Source organism: Stomoxys calcitrans, chromosome 2 (genome assembly GCF_963082655.1).
Source record: "Stomoxys calcitrans chromosome 2, idStoCalc2.1, whole genome shotgun sequence".
Classification (NCBI taxonomy): Eukaryota; Metazoa; Arthropoda; class Insecta; order Diptera; family Muscidae; genus Stomoxys; species Stomoxys calcitrans.
In genome coordinates this window covers 226,113,581-226,137,571 of record NC_081553.1, presented here as the reverse complement: position 1 = coordinate 226,137,571, position 23,991 = coordinate 226,113,581, and the positions used below count along the sequence as shown (strand labels likewise).

General features: G+C 36.9%; 2 protein-coding genes across 4 annotated transcripts in view; one reads left to right on the top strand and one right to left on the bottom strand.

Annotated features, from left to right (window-relative positions):
* LOC106083493 (neurofibromin) overlaps window positions 1-10,169 on the bottom strand; it is a 91,143-nt gene extending 80,974 nt beyond the window's left edge. Inside the window, exon 1 of the mRNA XM_013246582.2 lies at window positions 10,103-10,169. The gene's annotated coding sequence lies outside the window, so the exon portion shown is untranslated. The remainder of the gene's footprint in view (window positions 1-10,102) is intronic.
* LOC106083516 (serine protease inhibitor 88Ea) lies at window positions 420-22,875 on the top strand. 3 transcript variants are annotated; one of them, XM_059364009.1, is made up of 3 exons: window positions 420-811; window positions 19,420-20,396; window positions 22,231-22,875. In XM_059364009.1, the coding sequence occupies exons 2-3, from the start codon at window positions 19,422-19,424 to the stop codon at window positions 22,522-22,524; spliced, it is 1,269 nt and encodes a 422-aa protein (XP_059219992.1). In that variant the 5' UTR covers window positions 420-811; window positions 19,420-19,421; the 3' UTR covers window positions 22,525-22,875. The 3 variants fall into 3 exon arrangements, with proteins under 3 accessions (XP_059219992.1, XP_059219995.1, XP_059219993.1); XM_059364012.1 differs by lacking the exon at window positions 420-811 and adding an exon at window positions 6,317-6,322; XM_059364010.1 differs by lacking the exon at window positions 420-811 and adding an exon at window positions 6,322-6,370.
* The last annotated feature ends 1,116 nt before the right edge of the window (window positions 22,876-23,991 follow it).

Here is a 23,991-nt window from a genome sequence, read left to right as displayed (position 1 = left end):
TTTGCTCCAAATTTTGAGAGCACAAAAATTTATGTTATTTCAGTCCACTTTGCACCTACATATAAGCTTGACATTTGCTGCCAAATTTTGAGAGCACAAAAATGTCTCTGTTATTACAATTCTCTTTACAGTTATTGATAGGCGCGGCAAACCACTTGAAAAGAGTTTAGGGCAAATTAACAATACCTATAGGTTAAGCATCACCAATTACTAACTGTAAGGGAACCGTTATGTGGCAACACCTTGCCGAAACGCATTATGTTAACATTTGCTCAAAGCTTACCACCAACACACATGATTAAAGTTTAAGCTTTGCTTTGGTTTGGTTTATTCAAAATCACAATGCACAAATCTGGCCACACCGGTAAAAACAAAGCTTAATGCTTACCTCGGACATTGATCCACCACCGTGATTTTAGTTAAGCGCGATTGGTCGACTAGACAAATAGTATAAGCGGCAAAGTAATTTCTTTTTAAACAATTTTCGAGCAACTGCGTTGTTGTTGTCCGAGGTCTCGTCTCCTCTTTGAGTGTTAACCCAACAAATCTCTGTTATCAATCACTAACTTTGTTTTGTGTTAAAGTATTTTTGTGAGTGTTGTGTTTCACATAGTCATTTTGATTGTTTGCTGCTTTTTTTTGCAATTGAACAAAAAGGAGAAAAAATCATTGTACGCGGACCGGTTTAACGGAGCTCTCGATCGTGTGCTTATATCATCATCGCGTAAAATACCCACCACAATCCTCAAAATAAACATTGTCGGGAGTACAAAAGACGTAGCTGCAAACCGATTCGCAGAGAAGAAAAAAAGTAAATTTCGCAATTTTTGTAATTTTTTTTTTATTTTTTATTATTTTTATATAGCAATGGCTTTTAGGCAACAAAACAAAATAAGGCTGTTGTCGTCGAAAGCAAAGTGTAGTAAATTGTGTTGAGCCAGCCAGACCCGCTACTTTACATGTGCATGTGTTGGTTTGTGTTGCTGTTTGGTAAATAAAATGTAATTTTTTCTCAGTTTGTGGTTAATTCCACTAAGTTGAGGTTTGCTGTTGGATCGTTACCACCAACACCAAAAATTTGTTGTGGTGATAAGTGTTGCCGCAAACATTTTTTTCTTTTATAAATAGGTTAGGTTATAGTGGCTGCCTGCCATCAGATTTACACAATTTTAGTAGACCAAAGACTTTGTAGAAATCAAACCCATGACCGCCAAACTAATATACTGAGCACGCTACCAACTCGGCAAAGGAATTTAATAGGAACTGCAGATGTGCACGTGATTGATTTTTCATTCAGGCAAAAAATTATTCACGCTCACGAGACAAAAATTTTACTCACGCACGACTCACGAAAAAAATTACGACTTACGAAAAACTTGCGAATCACGATTGAAAAAATATTTAACCATGAAACGAAAAATATTTTTTTCATACAAACGTCGGCGATAACGTAGGAGAAAATAGGCGAAACTCTGCTTATAGTGAATAAAATGGCATACAAAATTATATTAGCAACCCTTCAAAACCATTAAGGCTACCATTGTCGGCTTCAATTTTTTATATTTTATTGGTTTAAATGATTAGTTCTTTTTATTAATTTCCGAAAAAAAAATATACAAAACAATAACGTGTTTTGGTATGGAAACAAAAACATTTGATTGTTTTCAAATTTCACTCTCGAAACAATTAAACAAGTTTCCGAAAGCAGAATAAATATCAACCCGATACCAAGTCCTAATTTTTTTAAGAGCCGTGACATCTATCTCATGGTTTGTGATTTTCTCGTGAGTCGTGATTAGCTTTGTAAGTCGTGATTCACGCACGAAGAAGAATTTTAATTCAATCACGCTGACGCACGGCTACGTGATTAGATTTTGATCTCACTTACAAATCACGGGACTCACGCGTGATACGACTACTCACGTGGACACCTCTAATAGGAACTTTTATTAAAATTTAACTTTTTTAAGAAAATTTAGTTTTTTTTTTAATTTCCTCAAAATTTTAATTTAATAGAAAATTTTTGTAAATTAAGATTTTTATAGAAAATTTTACAGAAAATCAAAATTGGTTTTGGACAAATATGTTTTCTATAGAAATTTTCGAAAAAAAACTTAAAAACGTTTATTGGGCGCACCTCTGATTTCGTTGATATTTGGTATGTAGATGTGAGTGGGAGAAATGTACGCCTATGAAACTGAACGTCTGGGTACGACAAAATTAGAGAAAAATGTTATCGGTGTTTATCCTCTTCCTAATGCTGGCAACATTTGTGAGGTACTATGCCATGTAAAAACTTCTCCCCAAAGAGGTGCCGCAATGCGGTACGCCATTCGGACCAGGGCTGCGGAGTCTAGGTGGGAGGCATGTACGCCTATGAAGCTGAACGCTTGGGTTCGAGAACATCAGAGAAAAATGTTATCGGTGTTTATCCCCTTCCTAATGCTGGCAACATTAGTGAGGTACTATGTCATGTAAAAACTTCTCCCCAAAGAGGTGTCGCACTGCGGTACGCAGTTCGGACCAGGGCTGCGGCCAGGAGTAATTAGCCAAAGTCGGAGAGCGGTGCGAAGTTGAGGCAAGCGTGCTCAGCTCCGAACCAAAGTCTGACTCCGGCCTTTAAAACTCGACTCCTCAGCCCTGGTTCGTACTCGGCTATAAAAAGGAGGCCCTTATCATTGAGGCAAAAATTGAATCGGCTATCACTAAACGATATGTGAAAAATTTGCCCATGTTCCTTAATGGAATATTCATGGGGCAAATTTGCATTTGCAGATGTGGTTTGGGCCCAGGAACACGAATCTGAAGTTCGTTTCCGGGATAAAGGTCCGTGGAACCTCCGAGTGACTAAAATCCCACTCGATGGGAAGTTTGCAAATATAGGACATGAAACGAATAGTATTAACGAGTAGATTACAAATATGTCAAAAATTTGACCCGGGAAGTACCTTTTGAAGAAAGTTTTGTGATTATGAATCCTCTAACCTAGACAATATAGGTATGAAAAAAAAAATAATATTTATTTATTTTATGAGATAAGAACAAAATAGCGCCACAGGGATATATTTTTTAAATTCTTAGAAAAAATCTAATTCTTATCAACTTATTTTTTTAAATATTGCTAAATTTCGTCAACATTTCAAATTTCTTCACAAATTTGAATTCACAAAAACTTTTCTTTAAATTTTAATTTCATAGTAATTTCCACAAAATTTAAGAAATTTCCACAAAATTAAAGAAATTTTAAGAAAATTTTGATTTTTGTTGAAAGTTTTCAAACTTTTTTTCTTAAAAAAAATTTAATATTTAATTCTTGTGGGAAATTTCTCTAAAAACTGATTTTTTTATTTTTATACCCTCCACCATAGGATGGGGGACCTCGAAATATGCGAGACGCATCTCTCCGTCTGTCTGTCGAAAGCACGCTAGCTTTCGAAGGAGTAAAGCCAAGCGCTTGAAATTTTGCACAAATAATTCTTATTAGTGTAGATCCGTTAGGATTTTAAATGGGCCAAATCGATCCATGTTTTGTTATAGCTTACGTGGCAACCGATCTTGGGTCATCTTTTTATTAGTGTAGGTCGGTTGGGATTGTAAATGGGCCAAATCGATCCATGTTTTGATATAGCTGCCATGTAAACCGATCTTGGGTCTTGACTTATTGAGCCTCTAGAGAGCGCAATTCTCGTCCGATTTGACTAAAATTTTGCATGAGGTGTAGTGTAGGTCGGTTGGGATTGTAAATGGGCCAAATCGATCCATGTTTTGATATAGCTGCCATGTAAACCGATCTTGGTTCTTGACTTATTGAGCCTCTAGAGGGCGCAATTCGATTTGACTGAATTTGACTGCAATCCGATTTGACTGAAATTTTGCATGAGATGTTTTGGTATCACTTCCTACAACTGTGCTAAGTATGGTTTAAATCGGTCTATAACCTGGTGTAGCTGCCATATAAACCGATCTGGGATCTTGACTTCTTAAGCCTTTAGAGGGCGCAATTCTCATCCGATTTGGCAGAATTCTGTACAACGGCTTCTCCCATGACCTTCAACATACGTGTCTAATGTGGTCTGAATCGAGCTACCGATCTCCCGATTATGCTTCTTAAGCCCCTACAAGGCGCAATTCTCATACAAATTGACTGAAATATTACCCAATGCTTTCTACAATGTTCAGCATTCAATTCATTAATAGTTCGAATCGGACTATAATTTGATATAGCTCCAATAGCATAACAGTTCTTATTCATTATTCTTTGTTCGCCTAAAAAGAGATACCTCGCAAAGAACTCGACAAATGCGATCCATGGTGGAGGGTATTTAAGATTCGGTCCGACCGAACTTAGCACGCTCTTATTTGTTATTAGTATCGTTAAATTTTATCAAATTATCATTTAAAAGAAAAATTTGTCGTCACAGAATATTTTGGTTAAATTTGATTTTCATAGAAATTTATAAAAAAAATTTTATTCGTAGAAAATCTTAATGGTTTCTTATATGTTATGTTTAAGTTTGGTCTTCAACGAAAATTTCGTGATTTTTTTTTAAATTAGCGTTAACATTTTCGAAAAACAATATATTTATATTTTTCGCCAGAAAGTTTTGCCAAATTACATATTCACATAAATTTTTTTAAAATCGAATAGTTTATAGAAAATTAAGTCAAGAGCTTATGGTGATTTCTAATGTTGCACTTATACGGGACAACATTTTGCAAATGTCGCCCCAACCCTCTCATAGTGTTACACTTTTTGCATTTTCCATGAAATATGTTCACATGTCCATACGTTGTCATTTCGGTCAAATAATATGCTAAAAATCGCATCCTCATCTTCGGATGAAGGAATTTTCTAGCAATGCATCTAATATGCCGTTAGCTAAATCAAACGCTTTCACTTTTTCCATTTTATATATTTATTTTTTATAAGTTTAAGTGCGACATTCTCCACCGTAGACTTGGAACGGTGTAAGAAATGGAACATTTTTCCACTCTCTGAAGGCAACACCATTACAAACGAAAACTACAACCGGTGGTGGGATTACATTTTTTTTTTGGACAAACGAACACAAAATTTTGATTTCAGTGCAACATGTCAAAAAAAATGCTTGGCTTTTATGCTTAACCGAGATCACTATTAGGCTAGGTTGGGTTAAAAAGAGGTTGCAGATATTCATCCGCCTCATGCCACTATGGACATACACCTTAGCCAGTAATCGGCTTGTTTTGCGCTCTAAAAACTAAAAGAAATAAAAGGTAACCTAGAAAAAGAAAATTTTAAGTTAGGAATTCCGTGCTTCTTACAAAATCCTTAATTGTTTTCCATACCACTTCCCCCAAGTTGGTTCATGTCTGGTATCGTGTCCCCACTTAAGTACCGGTGTCTGTTAGCCGCGAAAGCCAGGGGATGATATAGGAAATGCCCCAACCTATCATTATTTTCCCCACATTTCACCATAAGTTCTAAAAAATAATTCGAGAAAAAATCAGCTAGATTGGCACCACTGGTCTATAAGCCGACCGCAAATAATTATTGCCATGAGTTGAGTACAATCTTTAAACACACACTTATATATATATATGTATGTGAGTACGTCATTAATCTCTTCATAATAATTATAAATACGGTTTCAAGCTCAAAATTACAATATAAAATGTAAATAAAAATAAGTGAAATGTTAAACAGTGTTACAACACCTACGCTACACTTCTCTATTAAACGCGTTTATAGTAAAAATCGCCTCGATTTTCTGCGCTCCAATTTCTGACATTCAGTGAAAACTTGATACTTTACCCAAAAACTTGGTGAGTTTTCGGCTATAACTACACTCACCAGCGTATTTTTTTATTCATTTCTTACCATTTTATACCACTGATATGCAAAAGCTTGACCTATTTTATAAAAAGAGTTTTCTTTGTTAAACCTCCATATGTGTAATCTCTATTTAAGTTTCTTTACAACTGTGTAATAAGTGGTTGAGTTTTGTAATTGGCTCTTCTTTTTTCTCAACCATCTGTTGATATCAATGTGTGTGTGTACGCGCCACTCATGCTCATACATATTTATGGGAAAACCCCAACAAACAATGATTCGGTTTTTATGACGCAAGCTTAAACTTTGAGTCGGACGGACTGCTTGCTGTTTGTTAAGGTAATTACCTTATACGGGTAAACCTACAATCAAAACCAAGCAAAAGCTTGTTTTTGTAAAGACGTCTCAATTTGCTCTCTTTTGTTCGTGCGCTCTTTCAACTTATTTTGTTGCATTCTCTTTTTAGCCAAACAACATTCATCAGTTGATCATTGGACATGCAGTTGAATTGTAAGAAGAGAACAGTGGGCGCCAAAAGAAAGTTTATACTGTTAAGTTGTGCGTGGTAGACGAAGTGTGTAAGATTAGATGTTAAAGGGGTTATGATAAGATTAGATTTGATTATATCTGTATGTAATCAGGCTCACTTAGACTCACTTACATTGGTCACTGAATCCGTATTTATGGCCATTTTGAGATTTAAGTGCTAAATCCTGTGTTTTTCGCAGGTTTAACCATACAAAAATAAATCCCATGTTTGCAGGAATAAACCCGATTTCATGGCTGGATTATCGATAAAAGTACCAAAATATGCAACTGTTTTCAAGAACTTGTGTATGCCACTTAAACCCCAAAAAACCCAAAGTAAACGGACAGGATTTGTTTTTGGATTTAGTTAAATCCAGATCATAAAAATTTCAATGTAAACTTTAAAAATTGAAAATTTTTCCATTTAAATTTAACTTTAAAGGTGTTTTATTTTCCCATTAAGCGTATTTTCTCGCTTAGTTGGTAGGGTGAAAAATGCTATACCCGATTAGCTAAGAGGCTAATCTTATGGCCTTTTGCTATCGCCGTTTACTAAACATATGGTGTCATTATTCAAAACTAAGCTATAGTCGTTACAACCCTTTACACTGCAATTGTCAATGGCCTACTACTTATCTAGTGCAAAAATATTTAAAAATTTTCAATAACTCACTATTAATTATTGTACTTTCAATAAGGAAAAATTCCTATTTGCTTTGTTTTTACTTGTTTCAAGTAATGCCATAAAGTTTTGCATTGAATTGTTCACAATAACGAATGAGATTTTAACACTTAAATTAAATAATGACACTGGAAATACCAGCACTTAAATGAGATAATGTCGAACAATAATGAAACGAAATGAGACTGGAAAGAATACAAACCGTTAGTCTCAATTTGATAAAGCAATAGGAGTGAGTGTGCTAAAGGTAATTGTTTAAATTAGGCTGCATCAGTTGTAAAGTTGAAAGGTTAAGGACAGTATATTTAATAAATGAATAAAAGTGGACCTAAAAACATATTAACTCTGCATTTCTTATGCGCGATATCTTTTAAAGTATCATCAAAATCCGACAAACAATTCTTTTTAAACTCATTTGAATATCTGACAAAACATGGTATACTTTTGCGACAATGTACTTACTTTACATTTATTGGCTATGACAGAACTTGAATCGGACTGCACTCATTGATACGTGAGAAGTTTGCCCCTGTTCCTTAGTGGAATGTTCATGGTTAAAATTTGCTTGTTTTGAAGAAAAATAAAATAATTACTGACACCTATAAGCTTGAGATTTGATGTAAAGTTTTGAGATGACAAAAATGCTTCTCTTTTTCTCATCCTCTTTGCACTTTTACTTTCACAACCAGTGCTGATTTGATTTGATTTATTTATTGACATTACTAGTACAACAAGATGAAATATCTTATAATTGACTGTACTAGAATTAAAAGTGAACACACAAAAAATGCAAACGATACTTAAAGAATAATTATAGAGTAATTATGGTAAGAATTAACATTATATAGGTTGAATATGAAAAACGATTATATAAATCAAGCATAAAATTTAAAAAGTTCAGTTTTAAAGGCGGAAGCATTGCTTAACAATTGAATATTATTGGGGAGCGAGTTCCAAAGACGTGGTGTGCCTATGTAGAATTGTCGTTCTGAAGAAAGTTTTCTAAATCTGGGTAGAATTAGTTTTTTTCCTCTATTGGATCTTGCGAACTGTAAACGATTGTACAGATAAGGAGGTACTTGTGTATAAATTATTTTATGCAGTTGTAATAGACATTTGATTTTAAGATAGTTGTCAAATTGGACATTAAAAATTTGGTATGAAAACTCCGAAATTCTTTCCCTTCTTCCTTTGTTAAAGACATATCTTGCAATATTATTATAGGCAACATTAAGTGTCCTTGTGTCATTATAACCGCAGCATGCAAAAACTTCACATCCATAGAGAAGCGTTGGGATTAAATACGTTTTAGCAAGCAATAAGCGAATATCTTGAGGAGTCGATGTACGTAATTTCCATAGGTTTCTCAACATGCCATGAATTTTGCCGGAAGCTCGATTTATGTGGTTAGTCCAATTCAACTTGGTGTCAACTTACTGTTAAAAGTTAAAAGTCTGCTGCCAACCGGAAAAACTTAACTCATAAAAAATTATCTACTATTTTGCTCTTTTCTACAAAGGCGGGATTTTGCGGCACATGTCTGCATTATTGGACGAAAAATTAAATATCGGAACATGTTGAGGCAATAAAAACAAGTAAAAAGGCCCACCACCTCGGATATATATGTAATTCCCATATCGTCACAATCCGGTGAAAATTGGATACCTTATACACCCAAATTCGGAACGGACATTGAGTGGTCTAATAAATATAAATCACTGTTGAATTTCGGGTAATAAATAAAGCTTTTATGAGCTTCAGACCCTTAGCCGGCATATCGGTCTTTATGACAGTCGAATGTTGGGAAGCGTAAAAATAGTCATTGTTTCAAATTTCAGCGAAATCGGTTAAAAAAATAAAGCTTTTATGGGTTTCAGACCTTTTATCGGGAGATCGGTCTGTACGGCAGCTATATCTGAATATAGTCCGATCTGGACCATGTTAAGATCAGATGTCGGAAGACCTAAAATAACCCACTCTTTCAAATTTAAGCGAAATTGGGTAATAAATTAAGCTTTAATGGGCTTCAGACCCTTTACCGGCAAGATCGGTCCATATGGCAGCTATATCTAAACATAGTCCGATTTTATCCATATTTACGTTAGATATCGGGAGGCTTAAAATAACCCACTGTTTCAAATTTGAAATCGGGTAATAAATAGACCTTTTATAGCCTTCAAACCCTTTATCGGCAAATATATAAAAGGCAGCTATATCTAAATATAGTCCGAACTGAACCATATTTGGGTCGGATGCCGGGAAGCCTTAAACTACTCACTGTTTCTAATTTCAGCGAAATAGAATGAAAAATAAAGCATTTATGGGCATTAGAGCCTTTATCGGCAGATCGGTCTATATAGCAGCCATATCCACATATGGTCCAATTTGGCCTGTTCAAGAACGTGCATCAAAAAGGGGTATCTGTGCCAAATTTCAGCTCAATATCTCCATTTTTGAAGGCTGTAGAGTGATTACAACAGACGGACGGACAGACACACGGACATCGTTAATTCGTCTTGAAATTTTACGACGATCCGAAATATACATATATACTTTGTAGGGTCGGAAATTGATATTTCGATGTGTTGCAAACGGAGTGACTAAATGAATATATCCTCTATCCTACGGTGGTGGTGGGAATAAAAAGTATAAAATTTTAACCTAAATTTTCAAAACATCAAATTGTTCAATAAACCACTACAAAATAAATCTCTTATACTTAGTTCTCTTTGTTCTGCATCAGTACTTTAGAAAAGTATTTTTCGCAGTTGGTAACAACACTGAAGTGGTTACCAATAAATAATTGAAAATATATTACAATGTAATGCAATGTAAAGATTATACTTTTGTCACATTTAGCACATTACAATGACTTACAACTTGAATTGAGTTCAATTTAAAAATAAAAATATTTGCCTTGAAGCAATTGCTAAAGACCCCAAGGATTTGCGTAAGTGGTGTCAACACAAAATTTATCAAAAAGAGAGCTACTTATTACTGTTATAACAGCTCTTTTGTTAGTATTGACTACCTATAATAAACAATGAATGAATCATAAAATCGCTTTTTTGTGGACTTACCAATTATCAATGATAACCTCCTTCTGGCATGCTTAAAATTCCAACTTTAGTTGCTTTTGCGTAATTCAATGGAATTGTGAGGTTGTTGTTGTTGTTGTTGCTTTTCATGATGATGATGAAGATGTGAGTGACATTTAGGCACACATATGCAATGCTTTGTTGTAGCTAACAGCCGCTCTTTGTGAGTTGTGCAAAAGTAGCCCAGTTTGACAGCTTACACTTTTTTTAGCTATTGTAGATGGTGTTGTTGCTGCTTTTGCGATTACGCAATTTATTTGTTGACTTTAAGGTCTAATTGTTGAAATTTATTTGCATTTGTTTTGTCGCTGGTTTGGAGGTGTTGGGCTTTTCTGTCTGAAATTTTATTTTCGTCTGCATTCGTCCATGAGATTTTTGAGGGTGATGACTCACCGTCAACCATCCGCTAGACAGACTAGTTTGCCGGCATTACGGGTGTGTGGGTACGCATGAGCAGCAGTAAGGCATCCATGGTTTGGGTTTTTTTCTTTGGAGTTTGGTAGATAGGAAATGCGCTTTTTTTTGTTCGCGCTTGGTTTAAAGTTTAAATTCAAGCGTAACCAGTGTTAAAATGCCATAATGGGAAAAATGAGAAAGTTTAAGCATGAAAACAAAAAGATTAAATAAAAAATGTTAACAGGGGGTCAACTTAAAAAAAGGAAGTAGGTACATAAAAATGTAGATGCAGACACACAAACACATGCTAGTATGTATGTATGTTAGTTTTATACCATAATTATTAGCCGGAAGAGTTGTTTGGCCAATTATTGTTTTCATCACAATGAGAACAACCATGATTTTGCGCAGTATTTTTGCATTTGTAATGGTTTTTTGTTTTTTTTTCATTTAAAAACAGAGCGAAAGTTTAGTTAGGTAGGTACAACAAAAGTTACATTCGTCTAAATGCTTAAGCTGTATTTTGAAACCGAATAGATGAAAAATTACATAGAAATCGTATCTATACCCGCAGGGCGCGTCATCAATTAAATCGCTGAAGACATATAGCCGACAGCTCATACAAATCATAGGTGACATTTTCATATAGTTGTCGCGGAAATCATGCATGACATTTTAAGCGACATTGTGAACGAACATGTCACCATCAGTGTTACCGTTTTTGGTATATCCCTACCAAAATTGATAGGTTTTTCCAACATATAAGTACCAAGTTATTTACTGAAAAAATCGCCGGGGATAACTCAAAATTATTTCACTTCTTGTCGTTTCTATGTATTCGTTAAGAGTGCAGAATAAAACTATGGATGTTGAGGAGCCAAATTCTGTTACAAAGGTCTCACTGCTTCAAACTTCAAGAAAAAGGGCGTACACCGAAATAAAAATTGATACCTATGGTATCAATGGTATCGATAATACAGTAACACAGTAAATTAATACCACAAAATACCGTATGGTATGCTTCACATCATCCATACCATACGGTAACATTTTGGTATTACTTTACTATCAATACCGTTGGTATCAATTTTTCGTTCGATGTAAGCTCTGATATTGACTATAACTGGCACGAGTGTTAAGGGATTTCTTTCAAATTTAGTAAATTCTGGGCACGTTCAATCCCTTCAATCGGAGAACTGGGCTATATTGCAGCTGCATACAAATATGGTCAGATCTGGCCCATACTCAGAAGTTGAGGGGTCCATGCAACTCTCAAACCCTTAGTTCGCTTTATTCAAACTCGGCACGTTTATGAATATAACAAGGATCTGGTGCGCATACTTTGTAGGGTTGAAAATGTATGATTTGATGTCTTGCAAATAAATGGAATGGCAAAATGCCCAACTCCTGGATGGTAGGCATAAAAATATATATTGCATTTTTGGCTAGGTAGTACTTTTAATTAAATTTCGGTGGGAAATATTTTTTTTAAGCGGCAACACTAGTCATCATGTCTCATGATAATTTAAGTGATGGGTCTGTTACTTTGTCCTTTAGAGAGCGTCTGTTTTTTCGAAGAAAAAAATTTAAATTTTAAACTTTCCAATAAAAAGAAATTGTGCTGACTTGTTTGTGAACATGGTTAGTGAATTCGTCGACAATAAAATTTTATAACATAATTTTATATCGGTGAGAAAATTCAAATCGTTTTAAATAAGTCTTTGAAGACATTGTCATGGTAGACGTTTGGACTGCTGGGTATTTAATAGAAATGAATGTTTGTTCCTTATAGAATCAAAAACGGCTGAACCGATTTGTGTAGGTTGATCTGGAAGAAGCAATAGGCTATATAATTTTTTATATCGGAGGCGGGGCTGACCCTCCCCCTTACCCCAGCTGCACCGCCCAAAATCAAAAGTGGACCGATCTGGGCAATATGGGCAAAATTGAATGAAATATATTCGAGAGTAGAATATCAATATGATTTAAAAAATTGGGTCCAAGTACCTATGACCAAAACCACCCAAAAAAAAACGCTCGAAATCAAAAGGGGAACGATTGGGACAATATGGGACTCAAATGAAAGGTATTCCGGAGTAAATTAAGAATGTGATACTAAAACTTCAGTTCAAGAGCCTAGGTGCCTCCCCCAAGCGCAAAACTGTCTCATAAAGTGCTGCCCGAAATCAAAAGTAGACCGATTGGGACAATATGAGACTCAAATGAAAGGTGTTCTGGGGTAAAATATGAATGTGATACTAAAAATTGAGTTCAAGAACCTAAGTGATCGCCCCAAGCCCAAAACTGCCCCTAAAGTACGGTCTAAAATCAAAAGTAGACCGATCGGAACAATAGGGTACTTATATTCGGGAGTAGAGTACGAATATGACTTTAAAAATTGGGTCCAGATACTTAGGCCGTGTATGTTCTGCATGGGCTTGTTCTGTATAGACCCAAAAACGGATGAACCGATTTTCTTGAAATTTTCGCAGATGTTGTAGAATGGTCCAACCGTTTAAATGGGGTACTTAGGGGTCGATTAGGATGGCAACTCAACTATGGTTGCGTTGCCAGATGATAAAATAATGAAATATAAAGAAGCTTAAAGTTGGAAATTTTTGTCAATTTTATTTAATATCAATGTTTTGAGTGTTTAACTACTAAGTTCATAAATTTTAAAATAGTATGTTGAATTGTTCGATATCCTTCCCCCTTACCTTAATTTTAAAAAACGCCAGATCTAGAAGGTTATGGGGCGATTCCAGCGAAATTTTGTTTGTACTCTAATAGTAACCTAAAACCATCAAGTAAAAGCGTGCTAAGTTCGGCCGGGCCGTATCTTGGGAACCCACCACCAGGATTCTGCTAAAATATGAGAGCATATCTGGTTATAGACCGATTTGGACCGTACTTGGCACAGTTATTGAGAGTCCAAACACAACACTATGTGCAAAATTTCAGCCAAATCGGACAAAAATTGCGGTATCCAAGGGCTCTAGAAGTCAAATCTAGAGATCGGTTTATATGGGAGTTATATCAGGTTATAGACCGATTCGAACCGTACTTGGCACAGTTGTTGGAAGTCAAAACAGAACATTATGTGCAAAATTTAAACTAAATCGGACGAAATTTGGGGCTTCCAAGGGCTCAAGAATTCAAATCGGGAGATCGGTTTATATGAGGGCTATAACAGGTTCTTGACCGATTTGGACGTTACTTGGCACAGTTGTTGGAAGTCATAACGGAACACTATATGCCAAATGGGATGAAAATTGTGGATTCTAGATATCAGGTTCTTGACCGATGTGAACCGTACTTGACACAGTCATTACAGAACACTTCATGCAAAATTTCAGCCAAATCGGATGAAAATTGAGGCTTCCAGGGGATCAAGAAGTCAAATCGGGATATCGGTTTATATGAGAGCTAAAACAGGTTCTTGACCGATTTGGTACTTGGCATAGGATCGTATTTGGCAATCGGATGAAAATAGTGGATTCTAGGGGATCAAGAAGTCAAGACCCCAGATGGGAGCTATATCAGGTTCTTGACCGATGTGAACCGTACTTGGCACAGTTGTTGGAAGTCATAACAGAACATTTCAAGCAAAATTTCAGTCAAATCGGATGAAAATTGAGGGGATCAAGAAGTCAAATCCGTACTTGGCACAGTCATTACAGAACACTTCATGCAAAATTTCAGCCAAATCGGATGAAAATTGAGGCTTCCAGGGGATCAAGAAGTCAAATCGGGAGATCGGTTTATATGAGAGCTATAACAGGTTCTTGACCGATTTCGACGTTACTTGACATAGTCGTTGGAAGTCATAACAGAACACTACGTGCAAAATTTTAGCCAAATCGGACAAAAATTATGGCTTTCAGGGGCTCAAGAAGTCAAATCGGGAGATCGGTTTATATGAGAGCTATAACAGGTTCTTGACCGATTTGGACGGTACTTGCCATAGCTGGTGGAAGTCATAACAGAACACTACGTGCAAAATTTCAGCCAAATCGGACAAAAATTGCGGCTTCCAGGGGCCCAAGAAATCAAATCTGGAGATCGGTTTATATGGGAGCTATATGCAAATCAGAACCGATATGACCCATTTGCAATCCCCAACAACCTACAACAATATTAAGTATATGTGCGAAATTTTAAGCAGCTAGCTTTACGCGTTCTACCGCTTTCGTGATTTCGACAGACGGACGGAATGACATGGCTAGATCGACTCAGGATGTCAAGACGGTCAAGGGGTCCTACATCAATATTTCTAGGTGTTACAAACGGAAAAACGGGGCTACCGCCTTACCCACAATATGGGACTCAGATGAAAGATATTTGGAAGTATAGTTCGAATCTTATACTTACATTCAGGACTATGCGTCCGGGAGTCAATCCTACCCTCCAAACAGGACTTATTTATTGAACCTGGTAATATGCGACTCAAAATTAAGGTATTTAGGAGTAGAGCACGAGTTTGACATCCACGTTAGAGGCGAAAAGACGGAGGGGCCGTCCCAACCCCAAAACACCTCCAATTATTACTTTATAGCCTACCATGGCAATACAGATCTCAAATAGAAGGAATTAGTGACTGAAAGAAGGCGCAACGGAACGGAGTCCCGTTTAGCTGGTATTCTATAAATACAAAAGTTCAAAGGAATATTCTCAAAAGAAAAAATTGAAAGACTTTTTTTAAGATTACATTTAAAGAAAATTAAAAATTTTACAAAATGTAATTTAAATTTAATTTGTATATTTTTCTCAGAATACAATTCAGCTACAGTCTCTATTTATCATTGGCAGCTACGGTAAGCTGTCAATTCCCATTATTTTATGCAGTTAAATAAAAATTATAGACAGATTACACCAAGTCCACTATTGACATAACAATCAACGCACATGAGTTGCAATTATTTGTCGGTAGTTGATCTAAGATTAAAGAAACTTCCTATGCATTAGAATAATTAACTTTCACTTGTGGTCTAATACTGGGAATTCTGTACAACAACAATTTATTCAGAAACGTGCTTCAGTAACTAAAAAAAGTAATTTAGTATTCCCAGCCCATGTGTGTGTGTAATCGATGTGGAATAATTGCCATTCATCAGCTAGGTATGACATTAAAATTATTCTGCGAAACACTTTCAGATTCTGATGGTGATGAGCCAAAGGGAATTCCGCAATATTTCTAATGCTGCTAGGGAGTTCACATTGAAGGTTGAGGAGCTTTTGTTTAACTAAGGAAAAAAGTCAGTAATATCCAAAAAACAAAAAAACTACTAATATTTCTATCGAATCATGCTAACAACAAACCACAAGCCAAAAACTTATTGTTCGTATCAGTATATCTATCCACTATGGTATTGATGAGGTCAATTCAAATCACGTCTCACATTTTTAGCTTAAGTCCATACATATGACTGCCCATGACTGGATTTTGTTTTTTTTTCTTTTCTTGGGGGGAATTTCACATCAACCCACACACAAATAACCTGAGAGGGTTTATTCACTTCACAGACATATCATGTCAAATGCATCTTATTCCAATAGCCAGACCGCCAATACTCCAGCATATCTAAAAAAAATTAATTTAAAATCACGTTCCACTAATCCAAACATAGCTTACTTCACGGTACAAGGTCAATAGCAAAGTGTGTGCGTTTTTTTTTTGGAGCAGTGGTTCGATTATTGATTGATCGCTCATTTAATATAAATCGATAAATTTGTGGGGAATTTTTAAAGTAAATATATACACAGAGAAAAAATGTCAAAGAAAATATTTGGTTTATATGCAAATGCTAATTTGTCCATGAACATTCCATTAAGGGATAGGGGCAAACTATTCATACATCAATGAGTGCTATCTAGAGCTGGCAAACATCGATGGCTCTATCGATATTTTCTTTTTGGTCTGAATATTGATTGATGTTTTTCCTATCCATACTATCGACAAAGTTCAATTTTTTGCAAAATGAATAAAAATATATATAATATACTAGCCGAACAGGGCCCGCTCCGCTGCGTCTTCTTTAACCCTCTAAAAGCTTAATAGAGTGGGGACACTTCGCCCTGAATGCGGATATCGAATCGTGCCATTATAATCTTTGACGCTGAACGCGTTCGAATTCTGGGGAGAACATCGCACAAAGCGGTGTTTATCCCCTCTTTATGTTGGCGACTTTTGCGAGGTAAAATGCCATGCATGGCCATTTAAAAAATTTTCCCCAAAGAAATGTCGCACTGCGGGCGCCGTTCGGAATCGGCTATAAAAAAAGGTCCCTTATCATTGAGTTTAAACTTGAATCGGAAATCACTCATTGATGTGTGAGAATTTGCCCCTTCTCTATCCCTGGTGGTAATGGTTTTCCTTAGGGTAATGTTCTTAGGGGAGGGATGGCAACTCAGACATTTCGTCTCAAATATGGATATCAAATTCGTGCTGCACTTCCTTTAAGTTGAGCCCCATTTTGCCATGGCCGGTAAATATGAACCGTTTGGAGGGTGTTTTGGGGCTGGGGCGGCCACCGGCACTTTGCACTGAAAATAGATACCAAATTCGTTCTTTATACGCAACGAAAATGAAGTTCAGTTTAGGTGGTGCTTTAGGGTGTACACCAAAACACTTGGCTCCAAAATTGGATATCAAATTCGTCTTCTACTCTCAAATACCTTTCATTTGAGTCCCATATTGTCACAATGGGTCAAATAACCCATTTGACGTATCTTTAGGAGCAAAAGCGCCACCTAGACTTGAACGCAAATTTTTAGGTCATATTCATAATCTACTCCCTAATACCTTTCATTTGAGTCCCATGTTGTCACAACGGGTCAAATAACCCATTTGACGTATTTTTAGGAGGAAAAGCGCCACCTAGACTTGAAAGCAATTTTTAATGTCATATTCGTAATCTACTCCCTAATACATTTCATTTGAGTCCCATATTGACATAAACTTCGAATATATTTGTTTAGAGAAGTTTTGGGGTTGGGGGGGCCCACTGGGTACTTGGAAACAAATTTTAATACCGTATTCGTTTTTCGGTTTCCAATAACTTTCATTTGATACCCTTATTGTGCCCATCGGACCACTTTCGGATATGGTTGGCGTTCTTGGGGTAAGGGGGAGAGTCCGCCTCTACCCGATATCTAAAAATTACATAGCCTATGTTTCCTTCCAGACAAACGAACACAATCTATTGAAATTTTAAGAAAATCGGTTCAGCCAAGTATCATATTTATATGCCAGATTCGAAATATACTCCCGAATATCTTTCATTTCAGTCCCATATTAAAATAAACGTCCAATATGTCTGTTTGGGGGAGTTTTGGGTTGGGGCGGCACAATGGGTACTTAGACTCAAATTTTAATTTGATACCTTTAATGTCCCAATCGGTCCACTTTTGATTTTGTGTTGAGTTTTTGGCTTAACCCTCACCCGTCCCCCTTCCGATACCGAAAATTGTATAGCCTACGTTTCCTTCGAGACCAACCTATACAATATGAGAAAATATTGAGAAAATCGGTTCTGCCGTTTTTGAGTCTATACGGAACAAACAAACCAAGTCCCATATATGCGCGATTACCTAATGTGCCCATTTTGGGCGTTTTTGTGGGGGTGGGTGTTACCCCCTATACTTAAACATGAATATGTATGCCAGATTCGTTATCTACTCTCGCATACTTTTAATTTGATACCCATATTGTCCATATCAGTCCACTTTTGATTTTGGGTAGTGTTTTTGGGGTAACGGTGGAGGGTCCGCCCCCTTCCGTTATCAATAAATTATAAAGACCATTTATACTTCCTGACCATATTCGTAATCTACTCCCGAATACCTTTCATTTGAGTCCCATACTGTCATGATTGTCAAATAAACCTATTTTAAGGGGTTTTGGGGCTGGGGCGGCCCCCCCCAGGTACTTGGACCCTACTTTATGAAATTCGTACTCTACTCTTGAATACCTTTCATTTGAATCCCATATTGTCCCGATCGGCCCACTTTTATTTTTGGATAGTATTTTTGGGGTAAGGGGGAGGGTCCGCCCCCCTCCCGATATCAAAAAATTATATAGCTTATGTTTTCTTCCAGACCAACCTACACAATCTGCGAAAATTTCAAGGTAATCGGTTCAGCCGTTTTTGAGTCTATACGGAACAAACAAACAAACCGACAAACAAACACAAATTTAATTTTATATATAAGATGATGCATTGCGCCTATAGAGGGCGCCCCTTTTATCCGATACGAAACAAACAAACAAACCGACAAAGAAACAAACAAACACAAATTGAATTTTATATATAAGATGACACAATGTGCCTATAGATGGCGCACTTTTTATCCGATTGGGCTAAAGTTTTTACAATTATTTCTCTCATGACTCCCAATGGACTTTTCGGTCTGTGCATTAATATTGCATCTATATAAATCCATCTTCTGATTGTTACTTCTCATTTGGAATATTAACGATAGTATCGATACAATCGTTATTTATTATTGTAAATATCGAATTTTGAGTTTATCGATAGTTTGCCAGCTCTAGTGCTGTTCGATTCAAATTTAATCTCAATGATAAGGGGTTTCCTTGTTATAGCCGAGTTAGAGATCCCAAAGTCGACTTTCGAAACGAATTAGCTCACCTATGGAGCTTGAGGAGGATCTCTACCTTCACATACCAATTGGTGGCTAGAACAACTATTTCGTTTTTGGCCTATAAACTACATGACACTGAAGTATTATTTTTTTGAAAATTTTTTATCTTAATTTCTTGTTTTTGAAATTGTATAAAAAATTGTTCAAATTCCAAAAAATTTGTATTTCCCTGCATTTTTATAAAAAATTAAAATCTAAACTTACTTAAATTTTCATAAATTATTGTTTCGTTTCTCTTTCAGCCATGAGGATCTTTACGTGTATTCTACTTTTTACCGTCTCAGTGACAGTTGGCTGGGCCGAAAACCTGTGTCTGGTCGAAAATAATGCTTTGGAACTACCAAAAACCATACGGGCCGATTTGTATCGTGGACAAACAGAATTCACCTTAGCCATGCTGGAGGCCATACAAAAGGCCACTCCCAATGAAAACATTTTCTTTTCACCCTACAGCACATTCCATGCCCTACTGTTGGCCTATTTTGGAGCTGATGGCAAAACTGAACAAGAATTGGTTCAAGCCCTGCGTTTGCAATGGGCCAAGAATAAGAAACACGTCAACCGAGGCTATCGCCTAGAGAAACAAATGCGCTATACTCGCTCCAAGAAAATGCCTTTGGAATTCAGTGCTGCCGATAGAATTTACTTTGAGAAGAGCATCAACCTGGCCGAATGTATGAAGGAGAATTTTATCGATGAATTGGAATCGCTGGACTTTAGAAATAAGGCCGAAGAGGGGCGCAAGGAGATTAACAATTGGATTGCCAATATAACACGCAATGAAATTCCCGAAATGTTAAGCCCCGGCGATGTCAGCAGTGAAAGTCAAATGGTTTTGGCCAATGCTGCCTACTTTAAGGGACAATGGTCGGATAAGTTTGATGCCAATGATACCACCCAAGAGATTTTCTACACCACACCCAGCCAACATTCGTTTGTGTCTATGATGCATAAACGTGGCACTTTCAATATGGCCGTTGATGACAATTTGGGAGCGTATGTTTTGCAAATGCCCTATTTGACCTCGCAGGATGAGGAAGCAGATTCTGAGATATCCATGATTATCATATTGCCTCCCTTCATAGAGGGTGCCTTGGAGAATGTTTTGACCAAATTGAAGCCAGAATCATTGGAGAATGCTTTGAAAAATGCCTCACCCAAGGAGATTGACATCTCATTGCCGAAATTTGAATTTGAACAGAATTTGGAATTGGTGCCGGTGAGTGGAAATTGTTTTAGTTTTAAGTGAGAGGGAGAGGGAGAAATAGAAATAGAGAAAGAGAGCGAGATTTGAAGATGAGAGTTAACATTAAGTGTGTTCGTGTAATCAAAAATTTGTGCAAATTTGCACAATTTGTTACTGCAATTCGTTTGCGTATAATATTTGCCAGTAGAAGAGAGCGGTAGAGTGCGAGAGAGGAAGCTAAATTTTGAGTTTGTTAATTGAGAGCTTGCAAATATCTACTGGAGGCAGATATTTGCAGCATCGAACAGTAGAAAATTGCAGCATTGAACAGCTGTTTTATTAAAACCAGCTGTTTAATTTAAATAAATAGCAAAAAAAAACTTTAACGGAAAAGTACGCGAACAGACCTATTAATAGAATAAATGATTTTTTTATGTGCCCACCAAGTATAAGCTCAATATTTTAATTTTTATCCAGCCATGTCCGTCCGTCCGTCTGTCGAAATCATGATAGTCCGGCACGGGACAGCTGTGGGTACTGTCACGAGAAGCTTAGCTGCGAGCTACCGGGCACGTCCACAGAAGCTGTAACTGTAGTCGCGGACAATCGCAGAGGCCGAGCGGCACCGGCTCTTGCACGAATACTGTGTGCCTATGATGTATGTGGACATAGCGACCGTCGTCAAACTTCATATGTGTGCAAGCTTGTTCCGGTCCCAATCCCATGGCAGCCGGTTGTACGCACCGGATTGACCCGATGGAACCCTCATCGGCAAGGACTGCCGCCTAAGTGTACGTGTTTGTCTTTTTTCGTCATGGGAGAGGCACATACCGGAGTGCCTTCTCCGCACGCTTCTGGTCCGTGCCGGGATTGAAAAGAATCCCGGGCCCTGGTTCTGTTCGGTTTGCCAGAACCGCATCCATCATCGGTCGGTGAGGTGTAACCGGTGCATGGAGTGGTTACATTTCCGATCTTGCTCTGGCCTCACTTCACTACGGGAGTATAATCATACTGGTTATGTCGCAAGGTGCTGTGCGAACATCAGTGGGTCACAAGCGTCGTCGTCGTCGCCTTCTGCGTCCTCATCGTCGGACTATGTGACCCCACCGACCTCTCCCGTACGGCAATTTACGCAACGGCAGCATCCCAGCCCAAAATGCTAGGCCAGTGCCGGGAAGTGTATCGTTTTTGCAGTTAAACTGTAACGGACTTCGTGGCAAGATCGATGAGATTGTGGACTTTATGAGTCGGAAGAGCATATTGGTCGCAGCGATCCAGAAGACTAAGCTGACCAACACCTGCAGCTTGCGAAGTTGTCACGGAAACAATGTGCTACGTAAGGATCGCTCAAGGAATGGAGGTGGGGGATTGGCCTCAAGGCCAAGAACGACCGCCTCCCATTATACCCCAAGAAATTGACAACACAGTTTTTGTTTTATTTACAAAAAACTTGTAGCGCTTTTCTTGAAAAACCAAGTCCAAGAAGCGCGGATTAGGTTTTGAATTTAGATCCATGGTTTCTTCGGAAAATTTTACTCAGAATTTTATGTAGATTATGATTTTGCTCTACGATTAAACATTTTTTTCCATCCACACAAATCAACCCGACCCAATGTGGTCGCAGATTAATATTACCAGGTGTTACAATCGGAATAACTACATTAGCGTCCTCCCCTATGGTGATAGGTATAAAAAGTTAGTAGTTTTGCCAGTTGGTTTCCCTTTGTCTCACTCTCATATATTTCAAATCTAATTTTAAACTTTTATTTTTCTCTCTATTTCTCTCTTTGCCTCTCTCATTTATTTTAAACTTTAATGGACTTGTATAAAACTTTCTAATATTCTATTTTTCTTCTTCTCTCCCTAGATCTTGCGTAAATTGGGCATTAACACTTTGTTCGATCACAGCGCCGATTTACGTGGCTTCTCCGCCGAAACAAATCTGATGTTTGGCGATGCCAAACATGTGGCCAAAATCAAGGTGGATGAGGAGGGAAGTACCGCTGCTGCCGCCACTGTTGTCTTCAGTTTCCGTTCTTCACGTCCTGTGGAGCCCACCAAATTAGAGTGCAATCATCCTTTCATGTTCCTGATCTATGACAGCAAAGTCAATGCTGTTCTCTTCACTGGCATCTATCGTGATCCCAAAACACAAAAGTGAATAGACAAACACACACACACACACATACACAACTCTTAAGGCAATTAGGACCAGAGAGAAATTCTCAATTGCTTATGTCAACTGATTGAGTTGAATTTCTCTTAGTGTTGGTTACCCCCTACTCTCTTGACATTTATTTTTTGTATGTATACATATTTCAATTTAAATCGTTGCCCTACCTATCTCTGACTCTTATTTTTTACTATTTTATTGTTTTTATTTAATTTTATTTAATAATTTAATATGTTTTTATTTTGTCAATATAAATTATAAAAAAAAACCATGATTATTAGGGTAATTTATATAACAAAAACAAAAAAAAACAAACCAAATAAATGAATGACAATCATATTTCCGCGTTCGGTTTTTCATTGTTGACTATGACTTGACTGTGAAAGATCCAATACAAATATTGTAGAAATGGAGTGTGTGTAGAGGCATTGCATGTTTGGGGGCCTATTAGAAAATAAAATTAAGCAATTAGTCTTTCTATGAGTTCATGGAATGAGAACGGAAGTTGCAACGGTCACTCATTATTTGGAATATAAACATGGAGGGAACATTTTTCTGCGGTATAACACCTAGTTCACATGACGACAGGTGTAATCAGGACAGAACAAGAGTTCCTCATATTGTATGTATGTCGGAAATACACGGTATGTCAATAGTTATGTTCTACTGGAAAAAGATGCCTTTAAGTTCGTAACATCACCGATTTGGTGATTTGATTTGAAAATAACTACTTGCCAAGTATGCAAACAAATTTAATGTTCAAAACCGCAAAAATGTTTGCGTAAACAGTAGTTTGTGTCTGCTGAAATGGGACTGCTGTTTCAGCAAACATAGGGATGTTGTATTAGCAAACATTTTGGTCAGTTAAATCAGCAGACAAAATATGCTGGAAAAAAATTTTAGGCCACTTATTTGGTTATGTTTAGAAATTTGTTAAAAATGTCGTTGGAAGAGAATATTTTAATTTGTGGAATATTACTGTAAAGGAGCTACCCAATCCAGTCATTGGTATACATTTCGAAATGTGGCTGAGCCCGCTCGCATTTTTTGCTATTGCTCTACAAATGTGCACTCATAGAAATTTTTTAGTAATAAACACAGCAAAAATATTTGCTGAAACAGCAAACATGGGACAGCAGTAATTTGTTGCTAAAACAGCAAGCATTTCCTGCTGTTTTCAAATTTTGAAAAGTTAAAGAAAGCTCAAAATTTCAAAAATATTAAAAAAAATTGTATATTCCATCTGATTTATATACTCACCACCGAAGGATGGGGTATATTCATTTTGTCATTCCGTTTGCAACACATCGAAATATCCATTTCCGACCCTGTAAAGTATATATTTGGTTGCCCAAAAAGTAATTGCGGATTTTTCATATAGTCGGCGTTGACAAATTTTTTCACAGCTTGTGACTCTGTAATTGCATTCTTTCTTCTGTCAGTTATCAGCTGTTA